General features: G+C 40.4%; 2 protein-coding genes across 6 annotated transcripts; both read left to right on the top strand.

Moving 5' to 3' along the window:
* Window positions 1-153: 153 nt before the first annotated feature.
* Slmap (Sarcolemma associated protein) lies at window positions 154-6,115 on the top strand. 4 transcript variants are annotated; one of them, XR_010438016.1, is made up of 6 exons: window positions 154-313; window positions 1,991-2,499; window positions 2,546-3,403; window positions 3,727-4,389; window positions 4,447-5,682; window positions 5,758-6,115. XR_010438016.1 is itself a non-coding variant. In XM_064697949.1 (5 exons), exons 2-5 carry the CDS (start codon window positions 1,993-1,995, stop codon window positions 5,299-5,301), a joined length of 2,883 nt encoding a protein of 960 aa, XP_064554019.1. In that variant the 5' UTR covers window positions 154-313; window positions 1,991-1,992; the 3' UTR covers window positions 5,302-5,721. The 4 variants fall into 4 exon arrangements, 3 of the variants coding, with proteins under 3 accessions (XP_064554019.1, XP_064554021.1, XP_064554020.1); XM_064697949.1 differs by lacking the exon at window positions 5,758-6,115 and having other exon boundaries at window positions 4,447-5,721; XM_064697951.1 differs by lacking the exon at window positions 5,758-6,115 and having other exon boundaries at window positions 155-313; window positions 2,567-3,403; window positions 4,447-5,721.
* Window positions 6,116-6,819: 704 nt separating this feature from the next.
* LOC135439265 (serine/threonine-protein kinase GA29083) lies at window positions 6,820-23,532 on the top strand. 2 transcript variants are annotated; one of them, XM_064697967.1, is made up of 6 exons: window positions 6,820-7,201; window positions 19,764-20,436; window positions 21,241-22,234; window positions 22,396-22,541; window positions 22,605-22,754; window positions 22,819-23,532. In XM_064697967.1, exons 2-6 carry the CDS (start codon window positions 19,765-19,767, stop codon window positions 23,110-23,112), a joined length of 2,256 nt encoding a protein of 751 aa, XP_064554037.1. In that variant the 5' UTR covers window positions 6,820-7,201; window position 19,764; the 3' UTR covers window positions 23,113-23,532. The 2 variants fall into 2 exon arrangements, with proteins under 2 accessions (XP_064554037.1, XP_064554036.1); XM_064697966.1 differs by lacking the exon at window positions 6,820-7,201 and adding an exon at window positions 19,471-19,636.
* Window positions 23,533-23,613: the final 81 nt, after the last annotated feature.

The following is a 23,613-nucleotide window of genomic DNA, read 5'->3' as shown; positions in this document are numbered from 1 at the left end:
ACACGGTACGACCAATCAGTTGTCTAATGGGCATAATTTGAATATGTTTCATATTAATTTACGTTTTAGTTTTTCTGGTTACGCAAATTTAGCACTTTTGCCAAGCAACCCTCTTTTACTGCCAAGTTACTGTCAGCACAGTCAAAGTAGGCTTGTGATAATTTTGTGACAACTCACAATAGCTAGTTGTATCGTGTCTAGTACACATTGCTAGTGCAGAGGTTTGGTTTGAGAACTGAAAACAATTATCGCAAATATTATTTGCTTTCGCTGTGTTGCAAAATTGATTAACAAAAACAACATTATAACCAAGGTGAGTTTTGAAGCTCCGAATATACTAACAAGTAAATTTATTGTGCGTGTGTCTTAATATACAAAACAACAAGCGCAGAAAAGATTTTTGTTTTTCTCCTTCCTTCTTTTGTGCGAATACATAAGTCAAAGCAAACGACCAGATAGCAGCAGAACGGTAAATTCTCCAAATGTCAACGACACACAGCCATTTGTAATTAAATTCAATTAAGCAGCAGCTAGTACTTAATTTGTGTATCAACTTTTTTAAGTGAAGAAGAGAAGAAAAAAACAATACGAGACGCAGTCTTGACACTCCAGGCCCCACTCGCCCCCATAAGTCCACGTTGAACTCGTGCCCAGCCAGCCACTGCCTGCAGCTGTAATAGTATTTGTTGTTGTTGTAGTTGCAGTAACTGCAGCAGCGACACACACAAACACAAACAGGCAAGCAGGCAGGCAGACAGACGTCGGCGCAGCGCTGATCACATTTGTTGTGCTCTATGTACTTGATGCCAATCAACAACAAAAGTTTTGCATTGTTCGCAGTTTTCCCCACTCCCACCGACGCCCAACTGCAGCAGCAGCAACAACAACAACAGCAACACCATCAACGTCAACTGTAGTTGCCATATCCATCCAAACAGTTTTTGTTGTTATCGTTGGGGCCATGGGCCCACTATCGCCGCTATGTACTAGTGCTGCAAGGTAAGGGGGCAACTCTACCCAATTGTAGGTTTTGGCTACTACTGTTGTTGTTCTTCTTCTAACTCTATCTCTGTCTCTCCGCACACGCAGTTTATTGCACAATTATTCAATATAATGCACGCACATAAATACATATATTGTACATATGTATATTTACATATGCTCATATTTCTGCTGCCCCTTTTCGTTGCGCGTTCCAAAGTGGAGCAGACGCGCCCCGATCACATACACAAACAAACCATTTTTCGGTGGCCCTCTCCCCTCCCCCTCCCACACACACATCAGAGACGCATACACACACGCGAGTACTCGCATTTGTTGACCGCTTCAATTATATTTTCAAAATCTATTTTTATACGAAACATTATTTTGCGCCTGCACTGAAGTATTTTTTTTTCTTATTGTAAACAGATATTGAAAAATTGAAAAAATCAAAATGTTAGAGAATCCTGCATAGATAACAAATGTGGGGCTATTTTGCAACAAATGAATTTTCGATTTTAGTTATTAACTTAAATTTGGACTGAGGATCCTGACTTGAATTAGTGAAAGACATTTGTCAGATGATTCGCCTTTAGTTCATGGCATAAGGTTTAGTCATGGTTTGATTTTATTTCAAAGGGTTTTTTATATAATACATATTACAATTGCATTTCTAGTATATATTAAATATTTTAATCTTAAATTTTAAATTTGAATACAGTTTTTAGAAATGAAATTTCTTCTAGAATTTTTAATTATTCTTTGTTAGCGACTACCGTATGCTTATTTTGATTTGATGCTTTTGAATGCGGCTCTTTTTTAAATCAAATCTCGATCTGGAGTGCCTTGACTTAAAATTCTTCAGCTGTCATTAATAACATACCGATCGTTCTGTTTAGTGCACAGAAGTTTTGTAACATTCAATCAAATTCAACCTCTCCAGCTAACTACATTTTATCAGATATACATTTTACTGTATGACTGTCTGTGCGCATTTCACACTTTTCAGTTATGGTCTTGGTCAGCAACGAATGGCAGAGCAATAAGGATGACGAGCAGAAGCCAATTGCGGCAGCAGCAGCATCAGCAGCGATAGCAACGACAACGACAACTGCAACTGCTGCAGTTGCAGCCGCAGTAAACAACGTAACGGACCAAGAGCTAACCGCCAGACCAGTAGCTGTTGCCAGTGGAGTCGCCGCCGCTGTGGGAGAGCTGTCCAAGCGCCAGCAGCGCATTAATAAGAAGGCCCACAACAAAATGGAGCTCAGCAAGAAGGCTGAGCAGGAGCAGCAGCAGCAGCAGCAACTGTTGCTGACGCGCGAGAAGCACGAGTCCGAGACGTGTGAGTTGTCCACAGAGAACAGCAATAGCAACAGCAATAGCAACAGCAACAGCATCAACATCAACAACAGCATATTAAGCAGTAACGATGCCAACGACAATCTGGAGAATCAGGAGAACAATAATACGAGTGCAACAGAGAGCTGTGATTCCAATACGAACACGCTATTGCAGGTGAGTTCAATTCGAATTGAAATACATTAATATATGTGTAATATAGAATTTGAATTTTCGTTTGCAGGGCCAGCTGGCACAGAAGCAGGCGCAGTTGCAAATGGCTATGAATTCGGTGCTTAATGCCAATAATACGACGAGCGGCAATCTATTTAGCTCGATGGGTGCCTTACAATTGCCTAATGAGACGGCGGCCAACACGCTGCTCAATACACAGGACATGTCGCCGGGTGAGGCAAGGATTGTCCTGCAATGCGAGGGTAAATCGCACAAATTCGAGACACGCAACATTTTGCTGGCTCCAAACCAGGAGTGCAAAGTGGGCCGTTTGATTGCCAAGAGCAAGGCGAGCGAGAGCAATGCCATATTCGATTGCAAGGTGCTGTCGCGCAATCATGCCATGCTGTGGTATACGCCCGACGGCCGTTTTTGGGTTAAGGATACCAAATCCAGCAATGGAACCTTCATCAACGACAACAAGCTGGGCAATGACCCGGCCGAGCTGCACTATGGTGATACCGTCAAGTTCGGCGTTGAGGTTATCGAGAATTCACGCCAGGAAGTCCATGGCTGTATCATTGCGCGCGTGACACTGTTTCTCCCGGACGGTCGCGAGGCCATTTCAATAGAGTCTGAACAGCTGCAGCTGACGGGTCCAAATCGGATCAGTTATGATGAAATACAGCGACTCAATGCATTTTTACAGGAGGCCTCACAGCGCGAGAAGATGCTCAAAGCCAAGCTGAGTAGTTTACAGGGCGTTATTGATTCCACGCGTAAAAACGCGGCCTTGTGCTGGCAGAGCATGATTACCGAGGATCAGCTATTGCACAAGATCAATCTGCTCGAGAAAAAGCTACAAATGATGGAAAAGAATGTGCCCGAAAATGCGTTACGTAACGAGGTGGGTTAATTCACATTTACAGTGCATTTGTTCCGTTGCGCTCAATTAACTAGGAAGCATTTTATGTATATAACCTCTTGTGGTCGTAGTTTCCATTTGCGGAGTCGACTAATTGAACATACCAAATATAGGAGTAGTGCAAACAAATCTCTTCCATTAGTTTACCATTTAGAAATGTAACAAAATGAAAGGTTAATTTAAAGCACACCTATCTAACTCCTACGCAACAAGGTTTGGGTGTGGCTAACATTGGCGTAGCATACTTTTAAGATCACAATTTGATACTTTTTGTTACTAATACATCATTCAATCTTTTTTGTCAGGTTGTTAAGTTGCTTGAGGATAAGACCTCGTATCAGCTAACTGCCAAAGAGGCGCTGCGCAAGGTCTACCAAGATCGTTGCGATGCCATGGAAATGCTGTCAAAAATGGAGATGGCGTACACAACCTCGGATAACGAGTGCGGCATATTGCGCGCCCAGATATTAAGCTCGAAGCAGACATTGCAGGATTTCAATACGCGTCTGGATCAGCTGCAGCAGGAATATACGGAATATAAGCAGGAAACGCTGCACCAGCAGCAAGAGGCTAAAGAACAGGAGGAGCAACGACTAGGGCAGCTCAATGAGCAGCTAATCGCACAGGAGAGCGAAATGGAGCAGATGCGCCAACAGCTGCTGCAACTGCGGCAAACGATTGCTGATCATAACAGCGAACAGGCGCTGCAGCAGCAACAGACGCTGGAGCAACTGAATGCTGCCATCGGGGTCGGTGATGACGATGATGACGACGACGACGACGACGAGGAGGATGACAACGATGACAATGACGACGACGACGACGACGACGACGAGGATAAGGAAGCTGGCGATCATGATAGTGGCGCTGATAATAAAGACGAATATCAGGTAGATAAAGGTGCACAGCTCGGCGAGACGGCCGAGCTACTCGACAAGGAACAGACTACACCAAGTAAACGTAAATCTGTAAGTGAATCCGCATTTTAAGTTACCCCAAATTAATGTCGACTCATTTTTGAATAGTGTAAGAAGAGCAAGCGGCAACAGAAGGAGGAATTCGATTTAAAGCACAAGGTGGTACGCAAAGACACCATGATGAAGTGGCTCAAGAACTCGGATCTCAAGGGCGCGGATGGTGGCGATGTATTAAAAGCCATATTTAATGCTGCCGACTCTGGCGACGAGGAGGTCGAACAGAAACCGCATTCGGTTGACTCATCGCCAACGGGGGGCACCGCAGCTGAGGTGGCATTCGATGAGTTCGTACACAAATCGCCCAAGCACACCCGACTCAATGGCATCGATGAGGCGGCCGAAGAGTCGTCCATCCATAAACTGGAAACACAGCAAACGCTGGTGCGCAACGATGAGTCCGTGGATGATTTACCGAACGAGCAAGCAATGGATATGCTGCACGAAGAGTGTCTATTCTACAAGCAAAGATCGGCTACACTGGCCAGCGACATAAGCATTCTGGAGGAGGAGATGAATAAGCTTAAACAGCAGCTGCAGGAGCAGCAACCACATCCGCGCAGTTCTAGTGGAGCAGAGGAGAAACCCGATGATCTCGTGACCGATGAACTGGAGCCCCTCTTGCCGAATGATGATGGCAAGGATATTGATGGGGAGCTATCGAGTTGGCGCGAGGAACTCAAAACCATGAATAATGCGCAAGTGGAGCGTGAAGAGGAGCTAATCGTGTACAAGGAACGCCTGGAGCAATCGGAAAGTAGCAATCTGGAATTGCGCAATGAGATTACAAAGCTGCGCCTTAAACAGCCGTTGGCCTATGACCACCAGGTCCTCTTTCGTCGTGCCCTGCCGTTGTGCTGTGTTGCGCTGGCTGCGATCATCTACTTTCTGTCCATTCACGTTTAACACACTCAAACAACAGCAAACGTCGTACCTAAAGCAGAACGAGATTCAACAAGCATATATATACTATATACATCTTGTGGGGTGGGGGCATGCGGGGGCGTGTTGGATGTGCGCTATGCAAATATGGAAATGGATGTAAAGTATGCAAATCGGATGGACACAGTTATACAGTTACAATATTTATATATCATATATATACATATATATATATATACTTCTACCTTTATAATCGAGCTTTACTCGCCATTTTCTATTCTGTTCTTTCCCACAATTCTTTTTGGACCGCAAAATTTTTAGTTGTAAATTGAAATTGAAACGAACAAAACAAACAAAAATAATGGAATATAACGCCTCCCAAATACACTCGCACACACACACGAGGTTAGTTAATTCTGAAGTAATTATATTTAAAGAAATTCACCCGAATGCTTTTGATAACAAACTCTTTTTGGATAGTGCGATCTAAGTATGAGATACCTTCGAATTGTGTACAAATTTAGGAGAGCAGTGGCGCTAGAAATCGGCTGGCGGCGGATTATTAAGTTTAGCATTAAGTTGCAATTATTTACCATTACCAGCTATGTTTTATGAAACTATATTTACGTATGCTAAATGTTGATTTATGTACCATAATTTAGTTGATTTTATATCCGTCGTCTCATTGTAAGCGAACGTGCGTGTAAACATTTATGTATTCTGAAGTGAAACGAAACAAAATTGAAAAAATGCTTGCGATATCACAAACAAACAAAAAAAACACTCAATGTATGCAACATAGAAAACAAATACAAATGAATAAACACACATAACGATATGATGAGTGAATTTGCAATAATTTAACATCTTAAGTAAACTGAATTTGCAGAGAATAGCTAAATGTATTCTTGCATTTTGAATTTGTGTTATCGATTCTGTTGGCGCTAAGATATTGTATTGCGGACGCAAAATGCGTAAGCCCGTAACTTGAATTTCTTAGTATTTTATCGACTACAATATTTATCGACAATGGTGTGGAATACGGCCACACTGCCGTGTGTATTTTAGCGCATGGTAGGTGCAGTCACACACAACAGTTCGGTCGGGTTCTCTATGGTGCGCACGGTCGTTTTAGCGGTGCATTTTCCCTTTATCTTTGGTATTTAATCAAGTACATAAATTAAATGTAAATGTATGTGAAAAACATTACTTGTAGCAATTGCAGCTGCATAGAGTGTTTCAAGTGCAAGTTTCACGTTTCAATCAGTGTTAAACATTGATGCGATGAAGCAATTCAGCTTTTTACAGTGCCCACTAGAGATGAGCGATACTGTGACAATTCCACTGTGCCTGTGACTGAACTTTCACACATCTTTGTCAAGTTTTGAGCCAATTGAAAAAGCATGTGACTATAGCTAAATGCCTTTTACTTTCGATTCTGGACGTACTTTTGAAAAGTCACAGGTACACACACACATGAATATCGCTCATCTCTGGCGCGCTTCTGTGAGGTGGGCGTGACGCCAGGCGGCGGCGTCGGCCGAAGTGCAGCCAAAGTGAAATGCAAAGAAAGACGGGATTAAATACAGTGAAATAAAAGCGTTGCAAAAGCTTCAAGTATTGTTATTGCAATATTGCATGTTCTTTCTCTTTTGTGTTTCTAGAAGGCCAACAAAATTGCAAGTTATGCTTGTGTGAGTGAGTGTGTGTGTGTGATTGAGTGTGTGAAAAGAGTAAAACAGAGGCGGCAACAACAACGAATAACCACAACGAGAGAGAGCGCAACTCTGTTTCTGCCTGCAGATGTGGAAATAACTAGCCGAAAAATAATAAGTAAGCAATAAGAAAACAAAAACTGCCTTGCTGGCTTTACGGATTTACCGTCGTCTTTGTCGCCATCGCCGTCATCGTTGTTATACAAAAGGTAAGGCCCTAACCATTTAGAAAATGAATGCATATAAAATATTGCGGGTCTTGACATTGCTTTGCAGCAAAACAACAAATGTTGCCGTTTGCTATGTGAGTGTGTGTATATGGGAGTGAGTGTATAATATAAAAGATAAGCCGCATTCTGTGATAATAACAGCTGAAGTTGCGTAGTCCAAGTCAGTGTGTCAGATTGAGGAGTCAGCGCAAATACAAGAAAGTCCATCTATAAATATAAAGTAATTCTTTGCACGTATTATTCATATATCGAAGACTAAAATAAATTATGTGATAAATATATTTATTAAATAAATTTTGTAATCACTAGAAGTAATTTTCATACGCTTGGCATATGAATGAAATTCCATTGAGAAGTTATCGATTTATAATTAGACGGAATACCATTGTTATATTTGACAATGTCGTATACCCAAATAGCAACAAAGACTCATTTTGGCAACTAACTTGTTTTTGTCATAACCAAAAAAAAAGCAAACCAATATTTTTAAATTTATTTAAGCTATCTTATTTGCAAAGCATATTTCTTATAAATATTTTTGCGCCACTTATCACAAGTAAACATTTGACATATGAACATATTTATAATTCCATTGCTCCGCTGCTATCTCCAAGCTCTGGCGGGTCTCTGTGTTTTGTTTTCTACACATTTCGCGCTTGTTGCTTTGTGCGTATCTTCTAATTACACACACATCATAACTTATTGCATTCTCGCGTGTATTGTGTATTGCTGTACAGTTTGAAAGTTTTCTACGAATGTGTGTTTGTGATGATTCATAACGGTTAACATACTTATTGGTGTTTGCCTTTTGTCGTCTGTAATCGCTAGAATACGTATGTATGTGCATATAAGCAACATTGTTGCCAGCATCATTTTGCGCTGCCAATGAACTTTTCGGCAATAACAAAAAACTTTCACTTGGCAGGCCCATTGAAAGAGATAAATGGCATAAGATAGCCGCCGCCAATTGGCCAATATTCATGACGTACCATGCACGGAGCCCCCAAATAATCGAAACAGTCAATTAAAAATGACAGCGCAATGATTGCGAAAAGTGAAAAGCAATCAAAAAATAATAATAAACAAAACAAAATAAACAAAAATACAACAAAAATAAAAGAAGAAAATAAAACACACATAATTGCTTATAAAACACCCACGTTGCTCACACGCCAACTATGACGTCATAAAACGGCAAACTAAAATTGGCATCTTGCCAGCAACATGCACACGTATGTATAAGTATGTAGCTAAACAAAATGATCGGTTAGCAACATAACATGCATGTGCTTAGCAACATATTTTCATTGTGACTTGTGGCTTTGCGGTGTCGCGTAAAACGACAGATGCTGCAAAATAACCATAAATAATTGTACTGTGAAAAATTAGCTAACTGTTTGCTTGCTGACGCCAGCTGATGACGACGGGACATGGAGATCAGATTACCAGACATCGAAGAGAGGGGGCGAGACGAAGCGTCTGGTAAAATGTGTCACGCAAGCGTGTGGGTTATAAAAAAAGCAATATTAAGTCGAGCAACAAATGCGCCTGCGACGTGGGAGTTGCTTAACTGACATATATATTTGTACACATATTGATTGTTAAATGTTAATTATTGGAAAAATTGCATATATATATAGAGATACAGCACGTCCTGTGCGTGTCAACAGCGCGAGGAGACTGCTATCACCAATCAATTGGTCACTCAAAATATTGTAATTATTGTTCTCTCCGTTATTCTTCGTCAGTCAGCGCTCTACGATCGCACCTCACATAGCAGCAGAGTCTCTCTCTCTGTCTCTGCTTCTATGCATACACTCAATTGCAAACTTAACAGCACTGTTACAGCCCTAGTTTAAGGAGTTGTTCATTCCCGTTGTAAATCCCAATTGTGTTGAGTGCTGCAGCATGCTCAAAAGCCCAAAACGTTTGCAGCACTTAACATCACAGACCACATGACGTCACTGACCGCGGCAGGCAGTTCAATGGCTGTCGCCAAGCCACTCCTTCGGTCTATAGCTTGAAAGAAAATATAAGAAAAACAATGACAAAGCGTTAAGCTCGACGGGCACTTGAGCCGTGCATTAAAACGAGTATCAAAAGCTAAAACAAGAGAAACAAACAGCAATAAACAATGCAAAACTGACGCGACATTTAGCATTGATTGTTTTTCGATTTTAACGGCAACTGGCGCGGCGCTATTTTTTTTTTACTCCTCCGCATTTGCTCCCCTCCTTTTATGTACACAAAGCTCTGTTAAACCTTAAAAACTTCAAATTTCAATGAATTGCAACGGTTTTACTTTATGTATGTACACTTAGAGAAATTATCGAGAATGTTATGCTCAAATTGCAAAACATAAAAACAAAATTCCTATTTCAAAAATAATTTCTAAATCATTATTATATGACACATAATTGCTGTACTTAATCTAAGATTTGTTTTTATTTTGAAAGTATCTTGCTAGTATTCAAGACTTATATAAGAATGAAGTTTACTTGAAGCTTGTAGAATTATGAGTACTATTCCATACCGTGTTTTTCTCGCGGTGTACATATTTTTTCTACAAACCTTTTCAGCTGCTGCTCATGTTGCAGAGGGCCACACACATCACTCGGCTGTTCACTACGTGTCAACTTTCACTGTATTTGGTCCGACAGTTTTTGGTTTTAATTAAACCCATTGCTTTGGCTTATTTAGTTAGCTGATTTTGCAAACTTCAGATAGCATCGCACATTTTATGTAACAATTTATGTAGTTTTAAACTCCTCTGTTTTGCTTGGAAAGTTTTCAAAAGCAGCGTAAAAGAAAGTGGCCAGCATGCTGATGTGATTGTTAACCAGCTGAGTTGGGCTAAATTAGAAATTCCACAAGAATTTGGAACAGGAATTACTCGAAAACTTTGCTACTGCTTTTAACAGTTGAAATTCGTACAAGAATTTCCCTTATCGCTATTGCCATTTACTTTTTTTAAAGTTTCCCCATATTGTTTATATTTATTTAGCTGGTGTAGGCAAATATTGATAACAGGTAGCATCAGCTAACAAGTTCCGCTTAGTGACTTTTTTAATTGGAAAAAGTTATTTCGTTTGGATCAACAAAGTCAACTACTCTAACTTTCTAGGTGTAGAGAATTTATTTTTAAAAATATGTTGTCTAAATTTAATCTCTACCCGAAATTTGAATTTAACAAATATGGTTAGAAAGATCCAATGATGGGATCAATGTTATATATATAGGATAGGGTTTCTTAAAGGTCTTCGATTTCGTTGGGCTGTTTTTTAACAACTGGTTTGGCTTGGCTTCGATTTGATGCCTTGTTAATTATTGTGTTAAACATGTGTCACAATTGTATTATTTATAATTTAAGATAATAATCTCTGATATATACAAACAAATTCCATGTGTTGATCATAATCTTAACCGCATTTTCCCTGCTATATATAGATAACACAATATTTGTTGATAGCAAATCGCAAGTTGAGGGGATTTGCAGAGGGGGGAGGAGAGTGAAGCAACATCAGCTTCTACTTTGCGCACTAATTAAATGTCATATGGCCAGGCGGACGCACAGCTGTTATTCTGCTTGCCCCGCTCTCTCTTACTCTACCATGCCGCAATCTCTCTAGCGCATTCTGCTTCCGTTTTCCCCACTCTTCAAAAACATTCTGTTAGTTTATCTCAAAACTCTCTCTCTCCCTCTTACACACCCACAGACGAAAATGAACAACTACAGCAAACATAACCCTAATCTGCCTTTATTTTTGGCCTCACTCAAGTGAACAACATTATTTGCCACTTTTGACGACCTTGCGTTGGAACTGAAACTGGGAATTGGGAACTGGAAATGAATTCATTTGCCGTGCGCATTCGTCTGCTAATGAATTAAACATGAAAAGCTGCCAAATCGATTTATTTAATAGGTCACGCCAGCAACAAAAAACAGAAACAGCAAAAACAATGGCAATGAGTAAAAAGTTTAGATGATGAACAGGCACGCATTTTTTTCCAATTCCCTTTTTATGGCTATTTAGCACAGTTTCTTTTAGTGTTTAGCAACATGCGATATCAACATTTTCAGTTTGCTGCAACATTTGTGCAACATTTAAATTTAAAGTTAACACAATGTCAAATCAACACGTTCTAATGTTAATTTACATTTAACATATTTAGCGTATAAGTTGAACATGGTGGACTGTAAACTTCTTGACATCTGTCAACATCTTCATATTGCCGCAGCATTTCGATTGATTTTTATCGGAATTTTAAAGTGTGAGATTTTTAAGCAACTTAGCATTATTTTGGTTTTATTATTTGAACAGTATGTGTTTTGCTCGTCTGGTAACATACAAAAAAAAAATTACTCAACAATGCTAAGAAAAGTTGGAAATATAGCTAATAAGAGCATGCAAGAAGAAGACAAGCAAACCGGCTCAACGACTTGACGCAAAGTTCAAGGACACTTTTGCAGTCTGCACAGCGACGCCAACTTGCAAGTTGCGTTGGATGTTGTTTCTGTTGCAGTATTGTAGGCGACATGGCAAGTTTTTAGTTGTTGAGCCAAGTGAAAACTGTCACATGGCAGTTAGGCGCACCCAGAGGACCACAAGGCGACACCCACTTCGCCTTCTAAAGTGCAAAGACTTGTTCGCCCATTGTGCGCTTGGAGGCGGTGGCCACAAAGTTGAACTTTTACTTTTTACATGATGGTATTATTGGCAAAAAGCAAGCGAATTTTTAAAGCAGCATAAACAGTCGTTCGAAAAGTAAAGTAAAGCAAAGCAAAGTGCAGCACATCGCCTTTCTATGCGATTTTCAAAGCTCAAGTATATTTTTTAGTCTGTTTGTCAGTTCCACTTTTTGTGTTTCAAACTGGTTCTCCTTTTCATATTTGCACAGAACGCCCTTCCATGCGATTAGAATCTAGAATCAAGATATGCCCACAGATTGTTTTTTAGTTACGTTGGTTCCTCAGTTCTCTGTTTCTTAAATATACATATATAATCAAAATACCATAAAAAATAAGTAAAAAGAAATGTTGATCTATAAAACATTTAGTGTAAAAAGCCGCTATTAATTATATATTGCCAGAAACTAATTAAAATGCAAATGATATAGACACTTTTTTTCATCCTCTTTATCGGACATGTGTCTATGTATGCGCTTTTGGGCTGTGTCAGGTGTTTCTCTAATGCGGACAAGCATTAGCTTTGTCTGTTTTTCTTTCTGGTGTATCTGTGTGTGTGTATGTTGGTGCTTTCTATGCGGCTTTTAACCCTTGGCCCTTGAGCCGGCAGCCAGACAGCGAGGGTTGCTGCTGTTGTTCAGAAGACACAAGCGTTAATAAATCTTGTACATCTTGGCAGCTGTGTTCTGTGTCTTTATTCCACAAATTGGTTCCTTTGTTCCCGGCAACTTTCGCTCTTCCTTCAGTTTCGCATTTAATGCCGAAGTTGAAGTGTCGACGCCACTTGAGCACATGGCGCACTGGGGAGTTGGACGCCGGCGACAGAGGACGCATTCCCCAGCTGCCAGCAGCCAGCTCCAGCCCCTTTCCGGCTCCCACAGCTGGCACAACTGTGGGCTGTCTGTGCGTATCTTTTCGCCCTCGGGCCGGGCCGTGTCGCCCACCATTGCCAAGGGCAACTGTCACGTTGTGCTTTGGGTTAGCGTACGCCTCCGCCTCCGGCTGCCTGCCTGCCTGCATGCTTTTTGTTATATGTTGTTCTTATTTATTCTTTTCTTTTTTTTTGTGGCCTAATCAGCAAACTAAACACGTTTGCGGCTCTCTTAGCAATTTAGCGGGGCCTCATTTTCATGACAATTACCTGGGCCCGTTTTAATGTGTCCTGTGTTTTCAATGGAACAGCGCACAGTCCACACATTTTTTAATGTTTGTCTATTTTCTACGTTTTTGGCTGGCTTTTCCTATTGATTAATTTGTCGTTGGCTAGAAAGCAAAGTTAGTTGCATTTAGAGCGTACAATTGTGGATACTCTATCAAATGTTAAGAAATAGTTCCTATATAAGACACATGAAATATCACAAAGCCAAACATGTCATTTAGGCAGATATATTCAGTGATATATAATACGAATCAATCAAATGAGATCAGAAACTGAATTTAATGAATTAAACCTGTCGTGAAATATATAACGATAATTCGTAACACGCGTCACGTTGTATAATATACGTAACTTGTTTAACGTAATATTCTTAACGTGTATCACATTAAATATTATCTCTCATTTAAATAAGGATTATGAAATTTTTACCGATAATTTCCGGAGACTTTCAGGTATTTATCGGCAAAAAGAGAAACGGGTTTAACTTTCGTCACGCAACGTGTTTGCTTTGAAATTAAGATTTCTGATAGCATTATCTTTGATATTAAAAATAAAGCTGCCTAACATACTATAACAAATAACAACATATAACAAAATCAAAGTTGGCATTTTTCATTGTTTTTGTTCGTATTGAAAATGACAATATGCAAGTATAATAATTTGTATACCCTGAACACATTGAAAATGGGTAAAAGCTGTATTATGTATTAGTGCAAACGTATGTAACAGGCAGAAGGAAGCATTTCCGACCCCAGAAAGTATATATATTCTTGATCAGCATCATTAGGCGAGTCGATCTAGCCCTGTCCGTCTGTCTGTCCGTCCGTCCGTTTGTCCGTATGTATGAACGCAAGGATCCCAGAACCTATAAGAGCTAGAGTCTTGAAATTTTAGCTGTAGGTTCTCCTAGTGGCCGCGCAGATCGAGCTTGTTTCCGATATTCGATAACTTGCCCCGTTTCCAAGTAATCGATAAAAATCGATATCGAAATCCTGTTTTTTGAGCAATTTCGGTAAATAATATGAGCTAGAAACACCAAACTTGGCATGTAGCTTCTAGAATAGTATATATATATATCTTATACCTATCGCCTGTCGAAAGAAGAGGGTTCAGGGTATCCCCTAGTCGGAGGCTCCCGACTAGAACCTCTTACTTGTTTACATATAACATACATACATAGTTTTAAAATTACTAAATAATTTCAATAATATTCGTTCTCTAGTCCACTTTTTTTTTTGTATTTTGTTTATGTATGTTTAATAATGCATTTTATCATTTGTAAATCTATTCGATTGCGTGGCATTTTCATTTACCCGGTCTCGATTATTTTTCTTGTTTGCTCTTTTTTTGGTTGGCCCATTAATTTGACGCTTGAGTGCGTGTAAATCTTAATTAGACAACTTTTATGAACTATGAAAAATTGGCAACAACAACAACGACAGCAAGAAGAGCTCATGCACGATGTGCCATAACTTTTATAATGCTTTTTTCCTTGGCTGGTTGTCTCTGTGTTCGTTGGGTTTTTTGGTTTTGTGCTTAGCTTTTTTTTTTGGGTGCAACAACCGGAGACACGGCGTTGTTTTGGGCGCACCTGTTCAATGTTCAAAGACCTGCCCTGGCAAAGCCCACTCACTTCCTCGCCCGATCTGTCTCTCTCTCTCTCTCTCTCTCTCTCTCTCTCTGTCTCTTCTTCCCCTATTTAATGTTTTGACTCGTAATGCCCATTTAAGGCAATTCTCATTATATATTTTATTCTGCTAACTAGTTACATGTAATTATTAATGCAATTTTCTAGCTATCCTCAGCTCATTTTTAGACTGGGGATTGGCTTGGGTTCAATGGGCGCTCTTTCAATTGGCTAGATTCGCTCTCCGTGTCGTGTGTGTGTGTGTGTGGTGCTGTTGTCTGCGTGGGCAACCGATATGACAAAAACAACAATGACAACAACAACAACAACAGAAAGAACAACAACATTAACGGGAAGAGCAATCGGCTCGACGCCAACGCACATATTTCCTGTGCCCCGGCGGCTTATCGATTTTTGGTTTGACGTAGTAACGATTGTAGTTATTATATCATTATATTGACATAGGGATGTTCACAATAATGGTTTATTTTTACACATTTCTTGAATATATTTGCGCAATACTTTATTAAATACATTTTAGGGCAAATAGCTCAAATGAAACCCAACAAGGCGGGCATAGTGATCAGAAGATCGCGTTTCATTGTTCAAATTAATTAGTTTCTTCGAGTATTAACAATGAACTATAATAATATTATTGTTTTCGACTAAGGTATATGGGATGTTCTGTTTCTATATGACCTTTTAAGAAGTCTAAGAAAGCAAGTTTTTTTTAAAGTCACCTTGGCGAATATTAAAGTAACTTTAGCCTAAAAAAAAAGATAATGCCACAAAATATGAATCGAATAATTATCACTGATTGATATATATTATTGTAGTACAATAAAATAACTAAATTAATCCTATTACAAGAAATAACTCATCAATTACAATGACTGCTGCAATGAACTGCAATTCATTTAGTACAAAAAAAGTACAACCTACTTTTCCTTTGATTTTGGCATTTATTTTTAGGCTTTAAAATGTCCTAAAATATTTTCAAAGTTTCATTAAAATATATATGCATTTTTAGAACTAACTGCATGAACAATCTACCCATCCTTTAACCTTAAGCTCTTGAATCTCTGCGCTCTTATCTGCCAATTATGACAGCACTTAAAAAGCACAAATGTTTAGCGAATTGATAATTTATAGTTTTTAATGAAAGTTTTCAATTAAAGCTGATAAAAACTGATTGTGTTAAGTTATTTTTCGCTTTTGCGATTCTCAAGCTTGACAGTTTGAGAATTAGGCCAAATTGGCTTTCTTTTTGTTTGTTCACACCATGCACACCCCTAATGTGGGTGACATTGGGACTGTCATAGTTTTTCCATTGCATTCGCAAATGTCATCGTTTGGCTTCCATTTTGGTTTTGATTTTTTTTTTCTGGCCTAGCAACCACACACACATACACACACACATAGACACAGACCCGGTGAAAAAGGTCAAATGGTTTTTTGATTTGGTCGTCGGAGCAACAGCCAAACAAAATGCCAAGTGTCATGCTCGATGGAACTTGGGAACTGCTGCACTTGCTGCTTGGCCAGCAGTTCTGACCCACTTGGCAAGCGCATTGGCAGAATCTGCGCTGGAATAACAAGTACACGGAAAATTCAAATTTCACCACAATTGGCACTAATAAAGATGACGACAACCTTTTGCAAACGGCATTGCCTGGCTCCTTGGAGGATTGGCTGGCAGCTGGCGTGACATTAATTAACTTAATTACCTGTCCGCCTTTGGCGGCTCAGGGCGCTGGCTAGTCCCGTCCTAGACACGCCTCAATATGGCCACCGAAGGTGGCGTCATAACAGCACCTGGTAATGAGGCAATCGAGCACTCATAACTCCGGGCATAAATTTTCATTTGCCGCCGCCGAGAGAAAGGCAGGCATGAATGTTGCCGCAACATGCCACGGCAACATGAATACAGCAACAACAACAACAACCACAACAAAAACACCGTACAAATATCGTTATTCAAATTTATGGCCCGACATGCGAATCCCCTCGAAAAGCACAAAACCGAGCGTCGATCAAGCTTAAAGTGCGACGAGGGTTGCGCCGGCAGCGGGGGGTGAGCAAAGCCAACACACGTCTTGTGTATAAAACAACAGCCAAGTGAAAACAAGAAGAAACACAGCGCACCGAAGCAAAAATACCCTTTACAGTTTCGTAGTTTGAAAATATGTTCATTCAAGAAAAATTATTATATCTATAGAGTTATAGAGTTATCATCTTCAAATCCTTAAAATTGGTTCTTCACCTATTTTATCTAAAATTTCTTATGCTGTATTCGAAAGTGCGTTTTACCTTATTTTTGAGAGAATTTGTTGTTTAAAAAAATTATAAATTATTTTAATTTTCAAACTGAAGTCTTTGTAATTAATAAACTTTCGCTCTTTCTAATAGTTCATTTTAAAATACTTTAAAAAATCCCACAAAGTAAATTTGTTTTTTATATGTTTTTAAGATTCTTTATATTATTATTATAAAAACAAGTAAGATGGTCTAGTCGGGAGCTCCCGACTAGGGGATACCTTGGAATCTCTCCTGCCAACACCAAATGTAGCTTGTCTTTGTATGAACTGCAAACTTAAATCCTCCGATATTCCACAATAACTGAAATCTGCAACCTTTTGTACCCATATCATTGCCTTGAGTCTGAATAGACGACCCTGTACTCTGTACTCTTATTGTCTTAATATTTTCTATAACTATGGAGCGGATATGTCACCGTAGCTATCTTAAATTAAACAAAACACATGCTAGACAAAACTATAAAAACAATATTGCAATTACAGCTGACAGCTGCAGTTCCGACAGCTTGTATTTCCCTATATCCATTGATTTCATTCTATTGTGGAAAGTAAAAAAATGAAACACGGATATGCATGACAAAATTCATGATAAAGTCATTGTAGCCAGCCATGAGGGTATTTATTCAAAACTTAAATTCAGACAGCTTTCAACGATGGGCAGACAATGGCCAAGTGAAACGTGCCTGTGAAGAATAAAAATTATGATGAAAAATATAAAAAAAAAAAAATCATAAACGAGCTTCAATCAGCGGCCAGTGGTGCGGGTGAGTGAGGGAGAGGCAACAACTTCTGCTTAAAGGCCATGCGTGTGTGAGTGAGAGGCAGGTAGACACACGATGGGCCACACTCTGACATAACCCACGTTCAGTCGGCGGGGGTCGAGGATGGCAGAGGGACGGCAGGGGGTGGCTGACTCATTGAACGGTTATGCGCAAGGATGGCATAAACATTATAGTTGGGTGGATAAATGCGGAGGGGAGGGGGTAGGGCAAAGCGGGAATTCAATTGGCAATGATCGCTTAATGACAACAATTTCAATAATTTGCACAGACTGTGACATGGAATGTCGAATGGGAATGTGGGCAAGTGGCGTGTGGCATGTGGCATGTGGCATGTGTGGAACGCGCCAGAGCTTAAATGAACTTGACTGTCGAACAGATTTCTGATTGCTCTTACAACTATATAGCGTGACAGCTAGTTATAAAATGCCCCGTCAAGTATCCCAACTCATTTAGATCCATAAATGGCGGCATCTTTTGTGGATACAGCAAAATCAAAGGGCCAAATGTAAATATCAGAAAGCTTTTAGACGATAATCCTTTGTCTGGAACAATCACAGATCAAAATAAATTATTTTTTTATTTAAAATTTGTATTATTTGTATTTTTTTATAATAATAATATAATAAGACATCTAAAAAACAAATGATATTTTAAGGATTTTTTGAACTATTTAAAAAATGAACTATTAACTTACTTTTATTTATTCTAAATTTTTATAATTTGTATTTTCTTTATAATAATAATATAATAAGGAATCTAAACAAAATTTGAATTTTTTGATTTTTTTAACTATTTAAAAATGAACTATTAAAAAGGGCAAAAGTTTATTGATTAAACAACTTAATGAGCGAAAATCCGCTGATTTTTTGAATAAGTAACTATGAAAAACACATGGCATAAATTGTTATTACTGTATATTCTGTTACTAAAGCCAACCTATGAGCCTCTAATTCATGGATTTTAACTCATTTAACTTATGATTTTATATTTGGTTGGCTTAAGAGGTCATAAGAGGTCAAGTTCTAACCACGCTTAAATTCTGTTTAATTAGTTTAAGTTGGTAGCGGCTTTCCTGCTTTTCTTTTTTAATATGATTTGAGGCCCAAACCCTATAGGTGCAACTTGGGGGCTCCTAAACTAAATGGGGACAACGACTCGGCCGGATACGGACATGAGACACGCCCATTAATGTGCTAGGTGTGTCGTGTCGTGTAGCTGAGCCTCTTTCGGGTCCTCTTTCGCAGCCGGCATGGCGTCATCAAGAACTGTTGGCCTGACCCGGCTAGGTGTCAGCGTTGTCAGCATTGTTGTTGTTGTTGTTGCTGTTGTTAACGGTAAATCGGTCAACGTCGTGGGGTCATCGTTGGAATCTAGTGCAGAAAGTCAGCGAGGCAGCAAAGCGAGCAGTTGGATGGAAAATATGTGGTTGCAAACAATTTACGTAAATTAGCGCAATTACAGCTGGCATTCTGCTGTGTGTATGCATGTGTGTGTGTGTGTGTGTGTGTATCCATCAGATACTTTCTAGTCCGAACAAAGCGGAGCCATTGAAACCGGTTTTGACTTTTTTAAGCTTCTGATTTCTGTTTACTGTTTACAGTTTACAGTTTAGTGTTGTTTTTGCTAGAAACGTCAGCGGCATTAAATATATAGCTAATACAGTAGTCAGTGTAGTTGTTGCAATAGAGAAACATTTTCCATAAGCACACATGAGACAGCAGCAAAGAAAATATTAAAAAAAAACCCAGGCGAAAAAGAAATATGATGCGGAGCAAATATAAATATACAATATTGAGAATAAAGCATACAAAGCGACGACGCAATCGAATGACCAACAATCTGTAAATTGAGAAAGCCGCAGCTAAACTAAAGTATTCCCAACTTTAATCTACTATTTCTTCTCCCTCTCTCTCTCTCTCTCTCTCTCTCTCCCCGCTCTCTCTCTCTCTTTTTCTCGCACTCTGTCAGCATGGAAGTTCAGGCGGTAAACAATCTGCACAGCACGGCTGCCCTGCTGTCCTCACTGCAACAAGGTAGCAATCCCGCCAGCCCGAGCTCGACGCCCAGGAAGACCGCAGCCAAGGCGGGCGGCGCCTCCGCGAAGAAGCCCACAACAGAAGTCGCCATCCTCGAGCAGTTGAGCAAGCAGCAGCAGCAGCAGGAGCGAGAGCACAGTCGCGACTGCGTAAGTCCGGCGAGCTCCAATTCAGAGCTGGAGAAGGACTTCAATGAGCTGCGAGAATTGAACGGCTCGCTTGCGGGCAGTGGCAGCGTTGGCAAATCAAATGGTTCGCTTAGCGGCAACTCATCAACCAATTCGGCGGCGGCACCCCCGGGCTCCAATGGAGTCGGTTCGACGGCTCCGGCAACGAATGGCAGCAGCGGCCAGCAGCCGGTGGGCGCCGCCAATGCCACCCATCCTAAGAAACGCATCTCGAGCAGCCGGACGCCCACACGCAAGGCGCATCGCATCAAATTCTATCGGAATGGAGATCGCTTCTATCCGGGCATCACCATACCCGTCTCCAATGAGCGCTATCGTTCCTTTGAGAGCCTCTACGAGGATCTGACGCGCCTGCTCGAGGAGAATGTCAAAATACCGGGTGCTGTCCGTGCCATCTACAATATGTGCGGCAAGAAAGTAAGTCAACTTTTGATATTCAATTATAAATTGCATTAGCAGGTAGATTAAACTATTATAGAATATATATCCCATATCTTCAGTCCGTCCATCTGTTCTAAAATATTTGAGTTCCTTAGTACCAATACGCTTCGGGCAAGATCAACCCCTTAAGCCGTTGAACATATTTGATTGTGCTGAGATATCAGGTTATCTCCGCTCGGACAAGAATGCATCGTGGACATTAAATATGACACAGCAATGTTGCTCTCTTTTTGATCATCCCAAAATATGCGTATACAGCTAAGTTTTGAACAATGTTTCCCCAACCTTTATTTACCTCTTCGCACATCAGAGCTTCACACTAAATACAAAATGGAATATTAAATGCATTCGACACATTTAAAACTATTTGCCTATCATTTTGTAAAATTATTCTTGTTTTTTGTTTAATATTTTTGGATGTGGAGATGGCAATCTTCAAGACGATCTGAATCGATAGAACTATTTTCATAATACCGATAAATCTAGATTTTGAAACATTGGGTTTTAAACACAACTACCACAACTTGCCCCAAAGTAAGAATATTTCACCTTTTTGAATGCCTTGCACTTTCGTATATATATGCATTTTGGGTCCATATTTATGCTTGAAAGTAACTCTCAATATAGGGAATATAGGGATAAAGAAATTTGTTTTTGTGCTAAAATGCTCGTAGTACATTACAGTGTATCTCCTAGTCTGGCACTCCCGACTAGAGCACTTTTGTGCTCTTATTGCAATCGTATCACAGATTTTTGTGTTTGTTTTCATTTTACAAACAGATCACCGCCCTGGACGAGCTGGAGGATGGCCAGAGCTACGTTTGTTCCTGCAATAACGAGAACTTCAAGAAGGTGGAATATAATACCAGCTCACAGCCTTTAGCCAATTTGACGCTGGCGAACAACAGTCGGTCCACCAATCAGCGTCTGGCCAAGCTGCAGCGTCCTGTCTCGCCGCTAAAGAACGGAGCACTGATCAACAGCACGGGCAGCAACAATGCACCTGCCGCCAATGGAGGAGATAGTGCAGTGCATCCGCGTATCGTGACGCTGATAAGGAATGGGACAAAGCCACGCCGGATAATGCGACTGCTGTTGAACAAGCGGAACAGTCCCAGCTTCGAGCATGTGCTGACCGCCATAACGCAAGTGGTCCGCCTGGATACGGGCTATGTCCGCAAGGTGTTCACATTGTCGGGGGCATCCGTGGCGCATCTGGGGGATTTCTTTGGGCCGGAGGATGTCTTCTTTGCCTACGGTACGGAGCGTGTGAACCCCGCCGAGGATTTCAAATTGGAAGCAGATGAGCAGCGCGCCATCAATGCCATACGCAAGACACTGCGCACAGCGGGCACTACATGCAAGGGACCGAAGCCCAAGATGCCGGTTAAAAACAAAAAGGTTTATCCGGCCGAGACGGCACGAGCGCGAGAAGCCGGCGAATCTGCCACCTCGGAAGAGGACGACCAGGCGACACTACTTAGGAATACGGGCGTCGAGATTGGCGACCTGCCCGTCGCTATACGAGACAATTACACACTGGGCAAGATGATTGGCGATGGCAACTTTGCCATTGTGCTGAAGATCAAGGATCGACAGACGGGGTTGCCATATGCCCTCAAGATCATTGACAAGAGCAAGTGCAAGGGCAAGGAGCACTACATAGATGCCGAAGTGCGTGTCATGAAAAAACTGCAGCATCCCCATATAATATCGCTCATCATGGATGTCGATCAGGTGACAAACATGTACCTGGTGCTCGAGTATGTCAGTGGTAAGTGCAAAAAAGGAAGTCTTCAATGAACTAGTCCACCAAGTCGCTGTTCCTCTATCTCTATTTTGCGCGGAGCAGCTGGCAATGGAAGGCATACACTGAATGCACTAAAACAAATGCAAAATTATTCTGACAGAAATCTGTTAATGTTATATTTTTAGGTGGCGATCTGTTCGATGCCATCACACAGGTCACACGCTTCTCTGAAAGCCAATCGCGCATTATGATCCGACATTTAGGCTCGGCTATGTCTTATTTACATTCCATGAGCATTGTGCATAGGGATATCAAACCGGAAAATCTTCTGGTAAGCTTCGAATGTGTAGGCAGAATCCAAAAATCTTTACGACAATTAACATTTCTGCTGCAGGTGGAACTGGACGCGTCTGGAAATGTTGTCCAACTTAAATTGGCCGACTTTGGACTGGCCTGTGAGGTAACCGAACCGCTGTATGCCGTGTGCGGCACTCCCACCTATGTGGCGCCCGAAATACTGTTGGAAGTGGGTTACGGCTTAAAGGTAAAAAAAAAACCCAGAATTTGCTTCCAATGGAGAACTCATGTAAATCCGTTTTTGTTGACAGATTGACGTTTGGGCTGCCGGCATCATATTGTACATACTGCTCTGCGGTTTTCCGCCTTTTGTTGCGCCTGATAACCAGCAGGAGCCGCTGTTTGATGCTATCATATCGGGCGTTTATGAGTTTCCCGATCCCTACTGGTCGGACATCGGCGACGGTGTGCGCGATCTAATCGCCAATATGCTGCAGTCAGATCCGGATGTTCGTTTTACCAGCGAAGATATACTAGATCATTATTGGACAATGGGCAATGAGAATAACGGCTGCGGTGGTGGCGATGGCGACTTTAGCAGATGAATCGTAGCCGTTTGGGGTGTTTAAGCAGCACTTACGCCTCCAAAAGCCGACATCTAGTAGTTTTTGTATTATGTAATTTAGCGCTATTCTATAGGCCTTAATTTATTATTTATACAAATTAACACTTAAACTATGACACACATTGTCGTTAAGAAAGAGCAACAACAAACGAACTAGAGGACATAGAAGAACGTGAACGGCACAGAAAGACGTTGCAGACAGTTTTCAGAAATTCCAATTTCCAGACCGTTTACGGTTCGCTACTTTATATTCTTTCAACGCATATATATATTTTTTAAAGAAAGGTACATTTACATACATACATACATATATTTTATTGGTATTTTTAAAGTGTTTTTAATTAGTATTTTAATTGATTATAAATAATGAATAAATGCATGTTGTGTATATTTTCATAAATTGTTAATTATGTTTTCGGATGCTTTTGCTTTTGTTTTACATTTATGTATGTTTTGCTATCACTTGTAATGTAAACGAAAT

Source organism: Drosophila montana, unplaced genomic scaffold, assembly GCF_035044405.1.
Source record: "Drosophila montana isolate Dmon_TW-CO22-7 unplaced genomic scaffold, ASM3504440v1 contig_402_1, whole genome shotgun sequence".
NCBI classification, from domain to species: Eukaryota; Metazoa; Arthropoda; class Insecta; order Diptera; family Drosophilidae; genus Drosophila; species Drosophila montana.
This window is presented reverse-complemented; position numbering and strand designations above follow the sequence as displayed.